General features: G+C 49.9%; 1 protein-coding gene across 1 annotated transcript; it reads right to left on the bottom strand.

The window, feature by feature from the left end:
* Positions 1–9622: 9622 nt before the first annotated feature.
* Positions 9623–18813, bottom strand: EXOSC2 (exosome component 2). Its single transcript, XM_067541616.1, has 9 exons — positions 18590–18813; positions 17345–17446; positions 16728–16773; positions 15693–15782; positions 14721–14786; positions 13752–13820; positions 12702–12878; positions 11385–11513; positions 9623–10408 (listed from the first exon to the last, which is right to left on the bottom strand). The coding sequence occupies exons 1-9, from the start codon at positions 18712–18714 to the stop codon at positions 10328–10330; spliced, it is 885 nt and encodes a 294-aa protein (XP_067397717.1). The 5' UTR covers positions 18715–18813; the 3' UTR covers positions 9623–10327.
* Positions 18814–19462: the final 649 nt, after the last annotated feature.

Consider the following 19462-nt stretch of genomic DNA (forward strand, 5'->3'; position numbering starts at 1 on the left):
ATGGCCACATGCCCTGAATGGTCCCAAGGGCCAGAATCACGGGGAGGGGGGGGACGACTGCAATATGACAAGGGACAGAAACCTCAGCCGGGGGGGGGGGGTCAAACCCCAGTCTGGGGGGGGGGAGAGGGCGCAAAAGTAGAAGAAACAAAGAGGACAAAGCTCAGCTCTGCTGGGGGCGAGGGGGGGGATCAAACACCGGGCGGGGTAGAGAGGAATCAAAGCGGGGGGGGGGATCTCGGCCTTGCCTGAAGAGGGCCGCCTTTGGCTGTGGGGTGCAGGGGAGGGGACCCCGAGGGAGGGGGGCACGGACGGGTGAGGCGGGCTGAGGGGCCGGTGCCCCCCCTGGGGCGGCTGCGAGCTACCGGCTCCCCCCACCCCCGGCCGGTCACATCCCCGCCCTGCCGCCCCCCGGCCGGCCGCCGCCTCTGCCTCCTGCCGCCCCCCGGCCGGCCGGCTCGCCGCGGGTCTCTGCCCGGCGCCGGGCCGCGCGGGGAAGTGGCGGAGGGGGAGGGGCTCGGCTCCCGGCTCGGTCAGGGCGAGAGGAGCCCGCGGCACGCGGCGGCCATGACGGGAACCTGCTAGCGGCCGAGAGCGAGGCTGCGAGGGGCGGGGCACGCAGCGGGCGGGGGCGGGGCGGAGGAAGAGGAGGGGAAGGGAGAAAGAAGAAGGAGGTAGAGGAAAGTGGGCCTGGGAGAAAGTGGGGGGAGGGGAACTGTACCCAATTGACTGACAGACCCACCTCAATGGGGGGGGGGGTCCCAGTGGCAGTGACCCCCCCCCTTGCTATGCCTATGGGAGCTGGAGCAAGTCAGTAAGACTCTCCCCTGCCTCTGTTTCCCCACCTGGGAGCAGGGATAAGGCCACTTCCATCCTTGGGCTGTCGGGGGCTTGGGTTGTGTGAGCTGGGTGGGGCAGGGAGCCGCTCCTGCCCGGGGCTCGCCCAGCAGCCCGGGGCCCAGGTACAACACACAAAAATCCATGTGAATCGCCTCAAGCTGTTAGCAACTTCCACACCAACAGCTGAGAGCGGATGAGTTTACAGGGCTGACACCACAGCCTCTCATCCCCCACCGCTCCTTTCCAGGCTCAGGTGCATTTGCTTTCCTTGCTCTTGAGGCTTTGGAAAGCAGTCACAGTGCAGAGAAGAACGGGTAACAAAAGCTTCCCTCCCGCACCAGACTTTCAGCAGATTTAATACACAGGAAGATACTGTTTAAACCAAAAAAATGTTCCTCGTTTGTGTGTCACTGATACTTACAGTGACCCCTGGGAGGCCTGCAAAGGAAATATTTCCACCTTCCAAGAGCACACTTTCTCCTTCATGCATGATGACTGCTTTGTTACTGTGAGTTTGCTGACAAGTGCTAGGCTGGGTACCTTGTCTTAGGGTTTTCTATAGCGTCCAATAACATAGTGGCTAAGTCCTACACAGGTAAATTAATTCTGCATTGCACGGTCCACAATGGACTGCTGTGATTCTGCTCTTCCCCTTCCTCGGGTTCTAGGGAGCTCCGCTAGGCGATGTGCCTGGCATTGGTTTTTGTTTTAATTGCAGGATTGCTCACGAGTGCTTGGGCTTTGCTCACTGGTTGGTTACAGTGGAGTTGCTCATGAGAGGACGGCTGCTGTTATTTTTTCCTTAAAAGACAAGACACCTTTGAAATATTTGTTTTGGAGAAAATGATGTGCACACACAAAACAACATAGCCTTTGCAAATTGAGGGGTAAAAATGTGTGTCAGGTCTTGGTCCTCTTAGCAATCTGGACAACATTCCTTTACATAAGAGCTTCCTAGGAGCCCCTGCCTGCTGCATCAACCCCTCATCCCCAGCCAGTTCTGGATCCTGAGCTTTTTGCAGGAGCAGAGGGATACAGAGAGACACCAACTTAAGCCTTCACTGGTGGGGCAGCATGCAAAGATGTATGCTATTCCAAAACCCGAACCAAGATTGTCATTCCACCAGCACTAAGGGTTCTCGGTCTTTATTAGTGCTGTCAGGCACCATGCAAAACCTGACACTGAGACAGCCCCCCAGTCCAATAAACCTCACAATAACATGCACATTATCTGAGTTATCTGACTGTGCATACAGCTGTGTGCCAAGATAAAAGCTGACTTCTTGAGCTGTGGCACTCTTCACATCTGCAGTGCTTTTGGAGATTTTAGCATTAAAGCTTAAGAAATTTGTTGTCTGTGGCTTACCCAGTTTGCTTTGGGAAAAGGGACCATTGGGAGTTAGGCTGTTTTGGTCAAAGCTATGCACGTGCCTTCAGCCAATGGCTAGCCAGGCACCCCTCTCAATTTCTCCTTCAGCAGCCTGCTGCCCTAAGCTACCATCTGGCAAGGACTGTGTGAGGTCTTGCTTGTACTACCCCTCTTTCCCCCCTTCCTCAGACTGAGTGAGTGTACCAGCTCTCCCACATGACATTCGTGGCCTCTACAGCCAGGGATTTCCTCATCCCAGCACATCACCCAGAAAATGGAACCGTATTTGGGTTTAGAGGGTTTCTTGTTTCTGTTACTCCTGTATCAAGTCTCCCGTCCATGTTACCGATCCCCGCCTGAGCAGAAGGTGTTTATATTGCATTTCCCAATCAGCTAGCTGAGTTTTAGGGAAGGTATAATTGAGACTGTTTGCACTATGTACACATGCATGAAGGGCCAAATTCTGAACTGTTACACTGGGGTAACTTCACCGAGTTCAATGGAGTTACTCCAGATTTATCCCACTAGCCGAGATCAGCATCTCCCACAGACTGTTTAACTCCCAGCACAATCCCCAAGCCGTATCTTCATTTAGTATGGACATTTTCTGGATTAAAGTCCCCTCAGGGCAACCAGAGGATTATTGGGAAATAAAACCATCTCTTGAGCCCTTCTGCCTGTGCTGACAGATTAATATAACCTCTCCTTAGGGTATGGCTACACGTCAGTCAGGACAGCAGGTGTAGACATAGCTAGTTTGCAGCTCAGGTTGGCCTTCACGGGCTGCAATAGCACCTCCCAACTGCAGAGTAGACATACCCCAGCTGAGAAAGTCAGAGGGGCCTCTCTGTAGCAGGATCTCACTGGCATGTCCAGGTTAGTTCCCAGCTGCATGACACAGCTGAAGCAGAGTGTGCTTCTGAAGCCTCCATCACAGCTTTGAAATTGGACTCAGTACATATCTGTATCCAAGCTCTTTGAGAGCCAAGATTAGTTCCAAGGCTACTAAGCAAATCAGACGCATAAGGGGAACAGAACACGAGACCTTCCATGTCAAAAAGCCTCAATAATGTGAGCTAAAAGAAAATCTTCTTTAGCTGCCGTGATAGGGCATACGTGGACACAACAGGTGAGCAAGAACCACATTCCATCCAGTAGAGGGCACTAAGGATACACACTAGCCCAATGGTTTTCAACCTCTGGGCCACGGACTCCTGGGAGTCCGCAGCCTATGTCTGAGATTTCCAAAGTGGTCTGTACCTCCATTCAAAATGTTTTGGGGGTCCACAAATGTAAAAAGGTTGAAAACCACTGCTTTAGCCTGTATGTTACCTCACACACCTTGTCTCTCTCAAACTCACCTTGACATCGTTACCCCGTTTGACCAGAGCAGTTAGCCAGTAGTTGGGGTATTGCAGTTTGTTCCCATTAGAAGGAGAAACTGATGATGGAGTCTAGTATTTCTTTGATGCAATCCTGTTTATTTCCAAAGAATGTACAAAGTCATCCTTCCCTGAGCACAGTAAGAATGAAACAGGAGACATTTTCTTTGCTCACAGTTCCAAGCCTCTTTCCAGCCAGCACTCTACCCAAAAGCTCTTTCTCTCTCTCAGCTTTTTCTCAGGTTCACCGTACACGTGCTTTCCTGGCTGTCCCTGGGGCTTTCTTCTGTCTGCGTCTGCTGCTTCCCTCAGTCACTCGCTCACACACGCCCACATCCATCTCTCCATCTAGCAACCAATACCCACTTTTCTTCATTTGCGTTCAGACCCCAGGGAAACCCGTCAGACTGCATGGCTCAGCTCTTTCTTCAGCTTCCTTTCTTACGTTTATCCTGAATGAAGGGAGGTTGTTACATGCCCCAGCACCAACGAGATTTCACCCAACCCCAGCATTAAAATATCTTCACTAAACCCGCTAGTTCATTGTCTTAATACAAGTCTTAGCATATTAATTACTGGTTCTCAGGAACCTGAGGCACCTTTTATCTCAGGGCTTTCATACTCAGACAAACAATTCTGAGCTCCCTTTGCATAACCCACACCTTGCTTTAACAAGCCATACTAATACATGGATGATGCAATAACTGTCTAATAATAATCAGCCATCAGATGAATAACCCATTAACACGAAGTTTAAAAATTCCAGAGTATATGACTGGGGGAGTAAGGAAGTAATTCTTGGTACTATTGAAAAGAAATCAAACATGGTCAGCAGTATAAACAAGATTAAAAATTCCAACTGGCAACATATTTTGCTCTCATTTCTGCCAGCAGTGCCCATCCATGAGGGAAGAGGGAAAGTTATTTCCTTGCTTTCCTTCAAGGAAAACTGAAGTGATCAATCCTAATAACTTAAGCCCCATCTACCCTAGACATTTACCATGCTAACTACCATGTGTTCCCCTTAGAGTAAGCCTAACACACCTTGCACTACACACACAAGAGCTCCAGAGGGATTATAAAAAGGCTGACCTCCCTCTGGCATAGATTATGCTTCAGCATAGACCGAAATAAAAGAACCAGTTTGGGCCGAGTTGTTTTAGTGCCCAGTGTGGATACTTTACCCCCACTCCCCATATAAAACTACTGCTTATTACTGTTTCCCTTCAGATTCATAAACTTTGCTCTGACTCCAGACATTAACCTTGGCCTTTCTATTCACTCCCCCGCTTGGCCTTGCCTGGAAGTTGCCTAGCTCACTCCCTCTGGAGCACTGCCAGAATTCATCTTTACCTTCGCTCTGCTTTCGCCAAAATTCTTATTTTATGCCGTGATCACTTCCTGGCTCAACTCACTGTTTATGTGGTCTTCCCACAGACCTATGCTGAGCTCTGCACTTCAGGAAGTCTGGGACACTGCAGCCAGATGAATCTATCTGTAAAGCCTGGCCCCGGCCCCAGCTACCCATCTCAGAAACTTGAATCCAGTTCAGCGCTGCCCCCCTGCTCACCATAGCGCCTCACAGACCTGCTCTGACCCCACCTCTCTGACATTGTACTTACCAGGCGGGTGCCATGGAAGAGAGCCATTTACCACTTGTGGTATGTGACTACTGAGCCATTGGCAGCGTTTCCAAGTCTCATGGCCTGATCCTGCCAGGTGCTCAGTGCCCCCAGTGGTTGTTGATGGCAGGACCGTATTATCCATTAGGCACAATAGGCACAGTGCCTAGGGCCTACGAAACTTTCAGGGCCTACGAAAAAGAATTTTATATATAATTTTTTATTTTTATTTAAAAAACTATTTATTAATAACTTAAAATAAATTAGTTATTTCGGTCGGGGGGCCTACGAAGGCAAGTATGCCTAGGGCCTACGAAGATCTTAAAACGGCCCTGGTTGATGGTGCTCAACGCTTCTCAGAGAGTACTTGGCACCACACAGGATCAGGCCTGCCAAGTGGGAATGCCCCCAATAAACCTAATTATAGGCAGTAAATGCTGATTTGTTTTCAGTGGCGCCCGCTGTTCTCTCTGTCTGCTCGTTCCATGCTGTTCCTGTCTGCTCCTCCCGGAAGCTCCACATACTTATGGGGATGTGCTGTCCCCCGGTTGGATCTCTCACCTGATCCATCACACCTGCTGGCTCACCACTCTTTCAAAGGGCTCGACGACGACGTGGGGAAATTAACCGGAATAACAACTTGCAGAATAAGGGTGTCTTCACTCCTGGGGGCAAATTTGGTGCCGCAGGACTGATCCTTCAGGATCAATTTAAGTGGCAGTGGAGACCTGCTCAATCAATCCAGAAGTTGACTCAATAAATCCACCCCCACAAAAAGTTTAACGCTGCGTTGACGGGAGGTCATTTCCCGTTGGTGCAGCGCAGCGGGGACACCACGCTAATTCGAATTTTGGAAGTCAGTGGGAGATACACAAGCTACTCTACGTAGCTTGCGTATCTCCTGTCGACTGCCGCCAAATTTCGCCATGAGTGTAGACCAGGCCTAAACTATTCCAGAACTCCTCCCTCGGTGAACGCTGTTATGCTGGGAAAAGATTGCCGTCTTCTGATTTAGCATGCTCCTCTTTGGAAGTGGATTAAGCTAAACCAGGACAAGGCACTTTCATATTTCAGAATAAGAGTGTCCATACAGGGAGTTATCCTAGAATAGCTCACGCTTTACATTCACCCCTTACTTTAGTCCGGGATAACTTTCCTGTGGAGACAAGCCACAAATCTCACCTTCTCCCGGTAGGTTACAAATGACTCTCTGTAAAATCCTATGTGGATGTTTAGGGACTAACCCCTCTCTGTGTTGTCTGCCGCGTACCGATAAACTCCACTGTATCCCACCACATCCTACCCATTCTTCTCTGTAATTTTATTTTGGGCTTTATTCCCTTGCTTTAAAGATGTCGATGGAAGCCCTGCATGGGATTATTTCTCTGTATCTCACTGCAGCTTCTTTGCTTCTCCCCAAGAATAAGCTGCAAGCTTGATGGTTCTTTTCCAAAAGCACAAGTTTAGGAACCTGGCAGCATTCTCTGAATGCAGCCATACAGCTGATCCCGTGAGCCGATCTGTTTTTCAGTGCTATCTGTAGTGTCTCTAAATCCTGTTGTTGGGCTATTTAGACTGTAAACTCCTTGGGGCAGGGGTTGCTCCATCTCTGTTTCAGAGAGGGACAAGCACAGAACAGTGCTTAAAGACAGCCAAATCTCAGAAACAATCAGCTCTGACTTTTAAGCTCAACGCACATTGCCCATCCCCAGGGTAGCTGACAGAGCAGGCTCATGCTCCTTCATGAAAAGAAAATAGATTTCTTTCTGACAGTGAGGGATCCTCTTCTCACAAGGGCTGGGATTTTCAACTGTGCCTAAAGGAGTTAGGCACCCAATTTCAATAGGAGTTGGGCACCTAACACTCCTAAACACTTTGAAAATGCCAGCTAGGGTCATCTCCCTCCCCGTGCAAGTACTAGAGAAGGGCAGGACTCAAAAGTGACCCACTCCGCTAAGGGAACACGTTGGTTCAGGAATTGAATAAAGAGACTTTGTGAACCCCAGAAATGCCCGCTGCAAACGTGCTGCGGGATTTAGTTGTGGGTTTGGAGCACGAGCAGGATTTGCACAGACCAGGGGCGCCCTCTAGTTACCATTTAGAAAAAATATCAGATTACATTGCTTAGAACACAGAAAAGGAAATAGCCACTTACCTGCTGCTGATGCTTTTGTGCAGGGGCCCCTGCCCAACATGAATGAGTTAGTTATTTGTCTTCACAGTAACTGGTATGTTCATATCCCCTCACCTGTAAGACATGCCCGAGGAATCTAACTAAGTGCTGGAAACTTCTGATGCTAAAAACAAAACTAAACCAAAAGCTCAGATCTAAAACAGATGAGCTAGATTTTTAAGTAACTTCTCACCCACCTCTGGCTGCAGATCCACTCATATTAACACAAGTGACCCACGTGCATGTGAGAGGGAGATGGGGCCTGGGGGAAGAGAAACTGGGGCATGGAAGGCAGTTTTATAACAGAAGCTCCATGGTTTGATAGAGAGATGCCCTTCCTTGTTCTTCCTCTAAAACTGGAGGCTGACACAGGCCATTGTGATTAGAGACCCACGCGAGAGTCACCACGTGCTCCTTGCTTCCTCCATCCCTGAACCTGAGCCTGCAGGTGGCAAGAGGATGTCCTGTGGTCACGGGAGAATGCTGGGAGGAAGGATGGTCCAGGGCTCTAAATCCAAGCCAATCCACTGGCACTAATCTCATTCAGCAATTGGTTTCCCTCACATCCCACAACCATATTAGCTAAACCATGTCCAAGAAAAGGTTAACCCACCTGCAGTCCTCCCTCCCTCCCAGAACCATTACGGTGTGTCCAGTGAGGTTGCCAGAGATACTGAAACATGGCAGTATTTTACATTCACATAGCAAATCTCAATCAAGCCCTTTCCGGATACTAGCTGACCACGCCCTCTTGGGAGGCAGCAAAGACCAATAATTTCACCCCCAGCCCACTTTCAAACCAGGCTAAGATGCTGACCATGGTTTAAAAGCAGAGAGGACAGATAAGGCTACAGGTTGAAATGTCAGTAATTGACTTGACCTCATTTTGCCTGAGCCAACCCCATTGGAAAGCAGAAACCATGCTGACTACTGTCTTGCTACTTACGTTGTTCCACACCCCATAGCATCTGAAAGCTACATACTAAAGTGGGGCAAAAATCCCCAAACTTCCCCCACAAGCAACAAACATAAAATCTTGACTCTTAGAGACTTGGGTAAAAAAATATAATTTGCTATCATACAAGAAAAACAAATGCTGCTAAACAATTCTAGCATGCACAGGGTAACTGTGGACACCCCGGGATTAAGTCATCTTGGGTTGTTTTCCCCCATGAATATGTGAATGGCAGAGGTAACTGTAGCATTCACAGGCTGCAATCTAACCACAGACTTTTCCCCCCAGCTTGATGATGTATGTGTTGCAGTGTTTAGTAAGAAATGCTCTCAAAGCTGAAGTGCAGATAGTAGCTCTGGCTTCCCAAGGTTTCTGAGTCTTGCTAGGTGGAGTGCATGACAGGAAACATGCAACACACTAATTTAACAGCTGTGGGACGGAAAATGCAAGAGGAAGCTTAGTGCAGCAGGCTGAAATTCTGCAAACTTGAGTGGAAACTGCCACCTAGTGCTTAGTCAGACGCAACTGCACGAGGCAACCTGAAGGAGATGGAAGGCAAGCTGAGGCATATTTCTGGTTCCCATGGGAAGTCCTGGAGCAAATTTCTGGCTCCTGTCAATGGCTTTTCACATTGCAGTGGGCCCATCACAGCCAGCCCTGTGCCTATGCAAGGGTCATAAGCACTGACACAGCACCAAGAATCCCCAAGCACTTTACAGCCAGTTATTTCAGTCTCTGACCCCCCCCTTATGAAGCAGGAATTATCCCCATTTTACAGACATAGACAACTGAGGCACAAAGAAGTGACAGAGGCTGAGCAGGAACCAGAACAAGAATCTTGACTCAACATACCCTGCTCTAACCACTAACTCTCCTGAGGATCCCAGGGAAGACCCACATTTTAAAGGGCCAAGAGGTCCTGCCATCTCCCTCAGGAAGGCATGGATAGGCTGTCCTGACCTACTTCCCCCAGGGATCCTTCAGGGAAGCAGCTATGGTGAATGAGCCACTGCAAGCAATGCCACAGTGAGCACAGGAAGAGCACGCAGGAGCCCCGTGCGAAGCCAGGGACCCCATGGAGGTAGGGAAAGGCACTCAGTGGTCCCTTAGCAAGGGATGCTTCAGCCACGTCTGCGCAGGCAGAACAAAGAGATTGGAGCCAGCAGTGTGTAGTGCAGCCACCGACTCCTGGGAGAGGGAGGCCTTGAGCTGAGAGTGGCTCCTTCGTGAGACCCAGTGAGACACCTGCTCATTGAAACACGAAGGACGCACAGATTCTCTCGCACAAACCATTCTTTATTGACAATTTAAAAAAAAAAAATCTCTAGTAGAAAACAACAGTTGAATCCTTCACGACCAGAGAAACTCACAGTGTCAGACCTCCAAAATCAAATGCTTGGGATCATCCCGTCCGGGAATGGGATAGGAAAATGCCTTTTGCCCTGGAGGATCAAGGCAGCCTTGCCAAACTACTACCAGTGCACAGTGAGAATGCCACCCGGCACCAACGGGTTTCTGTACCATTCTGTGCGCTATCCTGTAAGCGTAGAAAAGGCAAGGACTGGAGGGGAAGAATGTGTCTTTTCACAAAAGGATGCACTGGTAGCGCTCCTATCACCGTCAAGATCGACGACTGGCTACACGAGCCTAGAGGGGGAAAGCATAAGGCAAAACAAAATACGTTGTTTCCTCTATCCTCTAACATTGTGGACCACGTTTGGGGCATTTTAGAGGCACATTAGCTCACTAGACTAGTTGCTGTGGTGGGTATGTCCCAGTGGCAGCTGCTCTTCACAAAGGCCATGTGTCCATCTGCAGGTTGAGGGGTTCACATTGCCCTAAAAACCAGAAGGAATCCTGGAAGTGAGACAAGGGGAGTCAGGTATTTTCTGAGCTCTGGAATGACATTTAGGAGTGTGGGGAATGCAAGAAGTTGGGGAGTCGACGCTGCTTTGGTGGGATTCCAAGCTGCCATGCCTTCCTCCCTCATCCCTCCAGTTCCAACAGTCTGTGCCGAGTCTCCAGCACAATCTCCTGCATCACCTCTGGTTTGAGAATGTCCTTGATCTGCAGCAAGAAGAAGAGCAACGTCTGCAATGCAACCTTTGCAATTGTGACCTCCCCCCCCCCAATAAAGTGGACAAGGCCATGTCAGTTGCATGACATGCAGGCATTAATACAGTGTACGGAAACACCCTGGGCTGTGGCCCAACTAGACTCTATTGATAACAATCACGACAGATGCTCCAAGTCATGACAGCCAACTTTCCTTTCTCATACCCTTGGGTAACTAAGTGAGTCCCGCCTGATTGTCAGATACCTACTGAGGAGTTGAGGGTGCTGAGTGAGACCCTACAGCCCGTCTTGAATCATATGCTTCGAGAGGGAGGGAGCATTATATGGGAGGTGGAACTTGACTGCACGTCCCATCGTGCCTGGGAGGCTGACACTGGACATGAAAGCAGGAGACATTTCAGAGTCTGTGTCAGACTGGAGAGGACAGGAGAACGATGAAGACTGGTTGATGGCATCTCTGTCGTAGCATATGGCATTAAAATCATTAACAAATCATGGGGCAGAGAGGTGTTGACTGCTACAGAAAGTCTAACACCAGGAATCTTCCAGCACTGGAAGAGGACGTGCATATGAGAGAGAGCAGACAAAACTCTGGGCTTCCAGTCCATTGTACATGAGACAGGGCCACCTCCTTCTTCTCACACCACTCCACCCCAGCCTGGTGCTGTTCCAAACCCAGTCGGGATCAGACAAGAAGGGGCTGCTCTTTCACCCAGGGAAGAAAACTTGTCATTGCCAGCGAAGGAGGTAATGTTACTATGGAGCCCTAGCTGAATATTACCAGATGTAGGATCTTCAATCCACCCCCATCCCAACCGTTCCACAGCAACCTGCTTCCTGCTATAACAGAGGACATCATATTGCCATTAACTACAAGGACCTTCAGGGTGGATACCAGGAAATGAAGCTATGCACTATCCTACTGGCTCTGGGGTACAGTGAAGAAAGCAGCAACTGGACTCAGTACCTGATGGGGAAGGGAGGCCTCATAGCAGTACAAGATGCTGGTGTCATAGAGCATCAGCTTCTGAGCAACCAGAGCCAGGATGCAGTTCCGGAGTCGTGAGATTACCTCCCGGTCATGTAAGGGGACTGGCTGAGAGGGAAGCAAGGACAAAAGGGAAAAGAGAGTGAATGGGAGAAAGAAAGGGATGAATTCACAGGGAAGGACCGGAGGTCTGTTATAATGAAAGCTTCACCCCAAACATAAAACCACATCCAGTAACTTGTATCATCTATGTAATACAGCTTCCGACCCTGAAAGGGAATTCAAATATCTAAGGAGGCAGGGGAAACTAGTGATTAGAGAAAGGACTGGGAGCCAGGAATCTTGGGTTCTTTCCACTCTGCCATGGAAGGAATGTGCTCTAGCAGTTATGGTCAACAGCAACTCCACTGCCCATGATATGCTCCATCATAAAAGGCGCCTGAATACTGACAGACAATCCGTCCCCCAATTCCCCATTTGTACCTCCCTTCACCTCGCCACCCAAAGTTCCATGTCTTGGGCAATGTTCTTCCATCCAAAAGCCAAACTGTATTTTTTGTAGCCCACTGATGCTGTTCCTGAAATGGGCTGAGTGTGCCAAGTCTGCACCACACACCAGAGGGATGAGAGAGATCAGGATCAAACATTAAGACCAGGCATCCCACACGGTCGAAGAGACTATTACCATGAAGCTAGGCAGCTGTCCCTGTGCAAGGAAAAGTCCCTGGCAATCTCCACACACAAGCCAACTCATCCCAAAGGCAGTACTAATGGAACAGTCCATTGTTTCAGCTAGGATGAATGGGGTTTACTGGTCAATATTAAAGAGCGAGGAATTAGGCTAGTCATTCACTGTGCGTTAGATCTGTGAACAAATCACAGGATGCTGGGGGTGCTGACTGAGCCAGCTGTGGTCTAGTGGTGGTTCCCGGAGATCTGCCTGCTCACATGGTGCTTCCTTGTTTCCAGCTGCTAATTCACATTAGCAGACCGCTACAGCTATACATACTTTCTTCAGGTGTTCCGCGGAAGCAATTGCTGTAGTGTCCCCCAGGACATCCCGCAATTGTGAGCAGAAGGGGAGATGCTCCTGTGACTCTCTCTTTATTTAGGTGTGGGCCACACCATGAAATGTTTGCAAGCCCCTAGATTAGCACTTTCCCTGGACATGGGCTCCCCTTACCATGGATACTAGGGTCCTGTTTCTTGGCTCCAGGCTATTGAAATATAGCTTGATAAAGAGGCCTTTTGACAAGCAACTAACCATCCCAACCACCCCTGAAGCAGTTTCCTTACCTCCAGATTGGTGACGAAGCCCCCCGCCTCTTCATCCTTCTGCTCAGGTGTTGGATAGATCCAGATAAAGCCATTGTTGCCCAGGATCACGGAGGCGCCACAGGGCAGATCATGGAAGTGAGTCTTCTGGCGTTTCACGAGGGAGGGAGAAACCTGAACGAGCACACCCTGGCCAAGCTGAAGAGGAGAGCACGACACTTAATACGACTGAGCACAGCTCTGGGAGCCAGGCCATTGACACCAATTCCATTTGTGGCCTGGGAGCCAATCAACTTCAACGCCAGGCTTTGCTGTCCCAGTCTGTGAAATGGGGATATCAAGCCTGCCTGTCTGCAGCAGGCTGGGAGGATTAACTAATGCCCAGGCAGTGCTTTGAAGACAAAGAGTGCTACAGAAGTGTTCAGGGAGAAAATTACTAATATCTTGATCATACCTACACACCATCCAGCTCTCCCAAAAGGCAAAGAATGAGAGGGGCTCCATTTAACGGAACATATTCCCATATGATCCAGTCACCGTCCTTCACCCTTTGTAGAGTCAGTATGCAGAGCTTTCAGCTTTTAAGTGCTAATATCCCAGGTCTGACAACCCTGAACTGCAGCCTATGTTCAAAAGGCCCATTGGCTTATTTCCACACACAAGACCAGAGATAAATGCCAACACATAAAGACCCAAACAGAGTCCTGGGGTGACAGAGAGAAGGAAAAGTCACAGGGGTTCTGGAGAAAAACTGTCAGGCAGTTTCAGCCAAGAGCCATTTCTCCCAGACCCAGCAGGAGGGTTCACAGTCTGTAATTGCTGATAGGGAGGGCCAAAGGGCAAATTGACGAGATTCATTTCACAGTGGGGAACTCTGCATTTTATTTCACTTTGGGCCCAGGCCCCTCCATCTTTCCAGCCTGCAGATACAGGTTAGTAACAACATCTTATCTAGAACCCTTCATGATGAAGGACTCCACACTCGGGACCCAACTCTGCTCTCAGTTACACTGGTGTATGGCCAGACAATTCCAGTGACAATGAAAAGCCGCGGTCTGAACATTACCTCACCTTCCCATATTTCAGACTCCGCGTGTGCAGTGAGACAGCCCCATCAGAAAATACTGCCTGGACTTCTGCCTGTCAGTGCCGCTTAAGGAAAAGAGAAGTCTGCCTCCAACCAGCCGCACTGGCCTTTGCTCCCCCACCTCCCATATCCTGCTGGGCAATCCACAAATGAAATATTAGGTGGAGTTTCCCTTTACCCCATAGTTCTCCACCAATCCTCAGCATTACCATCTGATGGTACTTTCCTTGTCATTTCAGGCCAGCCTAGGGTTCAGAGCTGAGTCTTTTTTTCTCAGCCTGGCAGCCTCACACAGGATCGTGCTACAGAGTCAAAAAGTGGCATCCCTGCCTCAAGACAACACACGCCCATAAGGCCACATCCATCCCCTGGCTAGCACTCCAACAATTAGTCCTTGGGAAGTGGGGAGGGAGGGCAAACATGCAGAGCAGAACCACCAAAATGGAGGTGAAGGATTTAGGGAAGAGTGTCCAGACCAGGAGCAGAACCAGCCTGATAAGCCTGGGAGACAGCCAGATAAGACAGGTTAGAGTCTAAGCTTGAGTCTCTCCCACAATGGCCAGCAGATGATCTCTGCCTTTAGGGATGGTGTGTGCAGGCTGTTTCCCTCCAGCAGTCATCCTAGGACAGAGAGGTTGTCCAGTGCTCTTGGCTGGAGGGTTTACACCATGATACATTTAGGTCCCATTTTTGCGTAAACACTAAAGTCAGACAGAACTGGGAAGGAGGAAAAACGTTAGCCAGAAACAAAGGTGAGTGTAACATCCTTCATGCCCCGCCTTGCTGTCCCACCTATTCCAGGCAGTGGTGAAGGAGAGAACTCTGGGTCAGGCCACACATATGAAAAAGGAAGGCTCGTGTTCTGATTAAGAGAGAGTTAAACTGCTGGCATTTGCCTATGCACCCAAGACACCCAGCCGTCTCCTGCCTGAATGCAGATGAAGGAAGGATACGCTGATAAGATCCCCTTCCTGTAGATAGTCCCTCATTGCAAGCTCATCCTCTGCTGATCTCCTCCTCTGAAAAGCACAAAGGCAGGAAATGTTATGTGAAAGAGTCAATTTCAGCTGATCCCCATCCATTCTTCTTCCGCCCACCACACAAGTGTTTGCCACCACAAGCTAGGGAACATGGCCTCCTTAGATCAGCAGGTAGAGCACCTGTACCTCAGTTCTAATCCTATCACCTGCCTCCTTCTATAGATAAGAGAGCCTTCCGAGGGATACCGTGCTGCTGGATGCATTTCGATTGGGTAAGGCACTGGAAAACATACTGTAGAAACAATCCTGCCTGGCCAGGATGAGGGTAGCTGACTGGATGGGATCCAAAAATCTCTCTTCTATCTCAGAGAGCCATGATTCCTATAACCCAGTGTAAAACATGCCACAGCTCAGAGATGGTACGTTAACAGCTGCCCCTCTGAGGGGGCTGGTTTCACTGAGTACGTCTACACTTCAAGCTGGGAATGTGATTCTGAGCAGACATACTTGCGTTAGCCAGCATGCTACAAGTGGAGTGTAGCTACATCACAGGAGGGGCTAGCTGGCCTGAGAACAAACCTAGCTCTCTAGCAGGCCCGCCCTCTTGGCTGATGCAGCTACATGCTATTTTTAGCATGCTAGCTCGATCAGGGCTAACGTGGGTATGTCTCCTCCAGCTCGAAGGACAGCCAATATCCACGGAGGGTATCAGTTATATGGAAGGAATGGCGCTTCCTGGGATGAGCTGCCTTTGTGCAGAAGGTCCTGGAAAGGGGGACAGCAGATTAACCTGCAGATTTGCAAGCACAATGCTGCATTCGTAACAGCAACTGGGGAAAGTGATACGCAGCCCTGCAGCTCATCTCAGTGCCTAGCTTCTTGCATCTGCTGCTTTTAAGTGGCAAGAAAATAATCCAGCAACACATTACTTGGGCTTTCACTCACCAGCTCCCCTCCTGGCAGATTCATGGATGAAAGAAGCAAGACTGAATCCAGCCTGGCATTGGTCTCCACCTTCCATCGTTTTTGCTGAACCTAAGGGGGAGGTGAGAGAAATTCCTCTGTTACTTACTCTGAAACATCAAGCATGTGCTCATCAATGGAGCAGGACTTTCTATGGCCAGTGGGGACTGTAGTCCTAGCAATCCACACCAACCAATGAACTTCATACAGAGCAAGTGAGAAGATTTGTCCTGGTCTCTATCTGTGTGAACATAACCCACCCCATACACACATCCAGCGAGAACATTAACAGGGGGACTCAGGGACAGATGTAGCACACAAAACCACTTTTTAACTCAATTTTTAAGACTCCAACTACACATTACATTAACAGTGTCCCTTTAATCAAGGAGGCTTTCATCTCCATTCTACGATGGGAAATGACTTCCTTAAGGTTATACAGCAGCATATATATCAGTGTATACACAATGTGCCCAGCTATTTGATGGCATCATCATCACCCAGATAGAACGCCGGTAGCCCGCCATCAAAATAAGTCAGTGGGCTCTCGTCAAGGATATGCGACATAGTCTGAAGTTGACCATAGCTGCATTGTGGGTCATTAGAAAAACTCCATTTAAAAAGACTGGCTGCACAATTGCCCTGTCCTGTTCAAAACTGGTTCAGAGATGACCACAGGTGCCTTAGCAGATCAAAACCTGGTGGACAGATAATTGGGTCAGTGATGAGAATTCAGGATCTTAAAACAGGAAAGGCCCAATACAGAAAGATGCTGAATTCCCTCAATGCCCAGGGGCGGGCCCTAAAAAGCCTGGATGCTAAGGTGCTGGGTGCACTAGAAATGTCATAGATCAGACACAGATGCACCAATGACTGTCCTGTGTTCTCAATATGAAACCATATCTCTAGCACTCTTACATTTTAAATGTAGGACAAGTTTAATTCTGGTTTTAGAATGTTGTCAAGGAAAACGAGTCATTAACAGGGAACAGAGGCCAAGATCTCCTTGTGCCTTACCTCAGTGACTCTCCCAACCACAATATCACCAACTTCCCCGTTATACCTGGGAGCAAGACAAGAAAAGGAAAATCTGTTCAAGCACACCTCTTCCCAGAGCAGCTCAGACACACTGCTTGACTCAGGTGTATGTATCAGCACTAAACTGATTAAAAACACAAGCAGGACCTAGCTGGCAAGCGTCACAGCTCTGGAGTCTATGCAAACTGTAGCAGCAGCGTTTCCAGTACTAACATTTATTTCCAGGGATTTCTAATTGGGCTCAGTACAGGAGTAAGTGGATGAAATTCTCTGGCCTGTTACACGCAGGTCAGACTAGATGATCTAATGGACCCCTCTGGTCTAATAATCCATGATTAATATGATTATGAAATCCACCAGTCTGGTGCAGATGGAAACATTGATGTGATAAAGTCTGGCAATTTCTACATTCATCCCAACCCATTTCCAAACGTCTCCCATTGTTGGGCACACAGTGAGACCATCTGTTGGCTTACACCCACCCTCTCTAAAATCATTAAGTGGGAAACGCAGGAACTGGAATACCTCACACAGAAGGAACATCTGATTTCTAAATAGGTTCAGAAAACGGCTTCTGCCTCAAAGCCAGTTCTCACCTGGTTTTCAGAGCTTTGACACAGATCAGTTTGTTCACTCTCTCCACAGCACCTGCTACAGATGCTACAAGTTTCTCATCTCCCATATACGTGCCATGGCCCCTGCCGAAAAAGAATACATCAAACATCCACACATATATCTGCCATCCATACCATCCCAGGACTTGCCAATCCATGCTTTTGCACCCCAGGCTTAAAGTAGTCATGGAGTTATCAGGAGAAGAGTTCCCAAGCAAACTAGAATTAAAACAGGAAGCTGAAAGGGGGCTATTTCCCCACCACTCTAGGGCTGAGATACGTCTCTCTCCAGCGAGGAGTCTGTGAAATAAAGATACCTGCAGGTGGTGACACAGCTCAGCCTCCATCATAATGTGGCACAAGTGGACAAGCTTTAAGTGAGACTATCAGCCCCTCCCTCCCCAACACTGCTATAGGGAGAGTGACTTAGGGCCAGCTCTAAGCACAAGATGAGCAACAGACTGGGGCATTGAGAAGTTTACAGCCCAACCCCACCCCTCCTTTGCCAGCAAGGTGAGCTAGAGAGGAAACCCAAGCAGGGCAGAGCAAGCAACTGCTCAGGGATCCCCTGAGTAACCACAGTGACTCACGGCCTCAAGTCTTGATTGTCTGCAACTCAACTCTGGGAGTAGAAACAGGGCCCCACATGGAGAGGGGAGGGGAAGGGAACACTTTACCGGGGCCAGAGGCCCTGGGGGTCCAGCCCAGGCTACAACCCCCATTACCACGAGGAAAAAAATGTTCATGGCTCATGAGATTGTATGTATGGGATGAGGGATGGGGGTGTGGGAGGGAGGGGGCCCGTGTTACATGTTTGTACTGGCCCCGAAAAAATGATGCTAGGGCCCTACGTAGAAGGGGGGCAGAGAGGAACAAGCAGCCCCCCAAAAAACTGGGATTGAAGGAGAACCCTATTAATTCCCAGTAACCTCTGCCACTGGGATGGTGTGGGGGACGGCACCCTATCCCATAGCCCTAGGAACGGGGCTGCAGCACAGCCGCAGAGTGGGAGGGATAAGGGACTCTGCCCCCCACAGCCTCACTGCTGGGATGGGGGGCAGGGGAGGAGGATTGCCACTGGGATGCAGGGGGACAGAAAACCCTGCCCCACAGCCCACACCCTGAGGAGGGGGGGCTGTGCCGCAGCCCCATGTCCGGGGGGATAAGGGACCCTGCCCCACAGCCGCAGTCTCTCTGAGGTGGGGGAAGGGCCCCACCGCCGCTCACCTCATGTAGCCCGTGTCCGTGGTGATCGTGTCCCCCGGAGCCACCAGGTGCTTGTCGCTCCCCCGCGCCAGGCTCTGGCCCGCCAGCTTGCGGGACACGGGCAGGCGGATCTCCATGGCCGCCATCTTAGCTCCTGGCCGTTTCCTCCGTACAGGCTTCAGTGCCGGGCTGAGCCACGCGTTCTCTCCGCCATGTCAATTACTGGCAACAGCAACGCGTGGGAGCTGCCATCTTGGCTTGGGGCGCCGCCATCTTGGATGAGGGCCTGGCTAGCCTCAGCAGGGACGAGGCTGGTGGAGCCCATATTGGGTCCTGGCAGAGAGGGGGAACAGCCTTTGGTTTCAAAGGAAGGGACTGGAGGACTGGGGCCATGTTTAGTGCTGGCAAACTGCCATGGGCTGTGGTGCCCTCCAGTGCTGGATGTGCAGTTTAAGGCTACAGGAAAATGCCCCCTCTGCCCCCTCCAGATCCCCCACTAGACCGGCTGTGGGTTGGTAAAGCCCAGAGAGATAGTATTTCATAGTGAACGCTGCCCACCAGCTGTACTGATGGGTGTCTGGCGTATTCGCCACCTGGGCCCTATACTCAGACCGCCAGCTCTGATGCAGTGGGCAGCCACCCCTCTGCCCCCCACAGAACTGGGGGGAATGCAGCAAATCCCTGCTAACCGAGGCTCCCACCGCAGCGTTGCCAACGCTCATTATTTGTGTCATGAGTCTTATGCTGCTTTTCGTTTTCCTTAAAGCTCCAGCTCCTGGAGTCAGGTGGCTATGGGATGATTTCAGCCTTCATTCTGAAAGAAAAAGTAAGCGCCTCGCCCTCGTGGCTGTGGAAAAGGCTTCCAAATGTGACCCCAGGGCACCTTAAAGACTC

This window comes from Emydura macquarii, unplaced genomic scaffold, assembly GCF_026122565.2.
Source record: "Emydura macquarii macquarii isolate MOO-44397 ecotype Brisbane River unplaced genomic scaffold, CSIRO-AGI_Emac_v2 contig_691, whole genome shotgun sequence".
Taxonomy (NCBI): Eukaryota; Metazoa; Chordata; order Testudines; family Chelidae; genus Emydura; species Emydura macquarii.

Excerpts from the sequence above, each read along its gene's own strand:
- EXOSC2 (XM_067541616.1), bottom strand. The coding sequence starts at position 18,714 with ATGGCGGCCATGGAGATCCGCCTGCCCGTGTCCCGCAAGCTGGCGGGC. Across the intron at positions 14,787-15,692 it reads ATCTGCCAGGAGGGGAGCTG|AGGAGGAGATCAGCAGAGGA; the intron begins GTGAGTGAAAGC and ends TGTGCTTTTCAG. Across the intron at positions 11,514-12,701 it reads GCTTCGTCACCAATCTGGAG|CCAGTCCCCTTACATGACCG; the intron begins GTAAGGAAACTG and ends CTTCCCTCTCAG.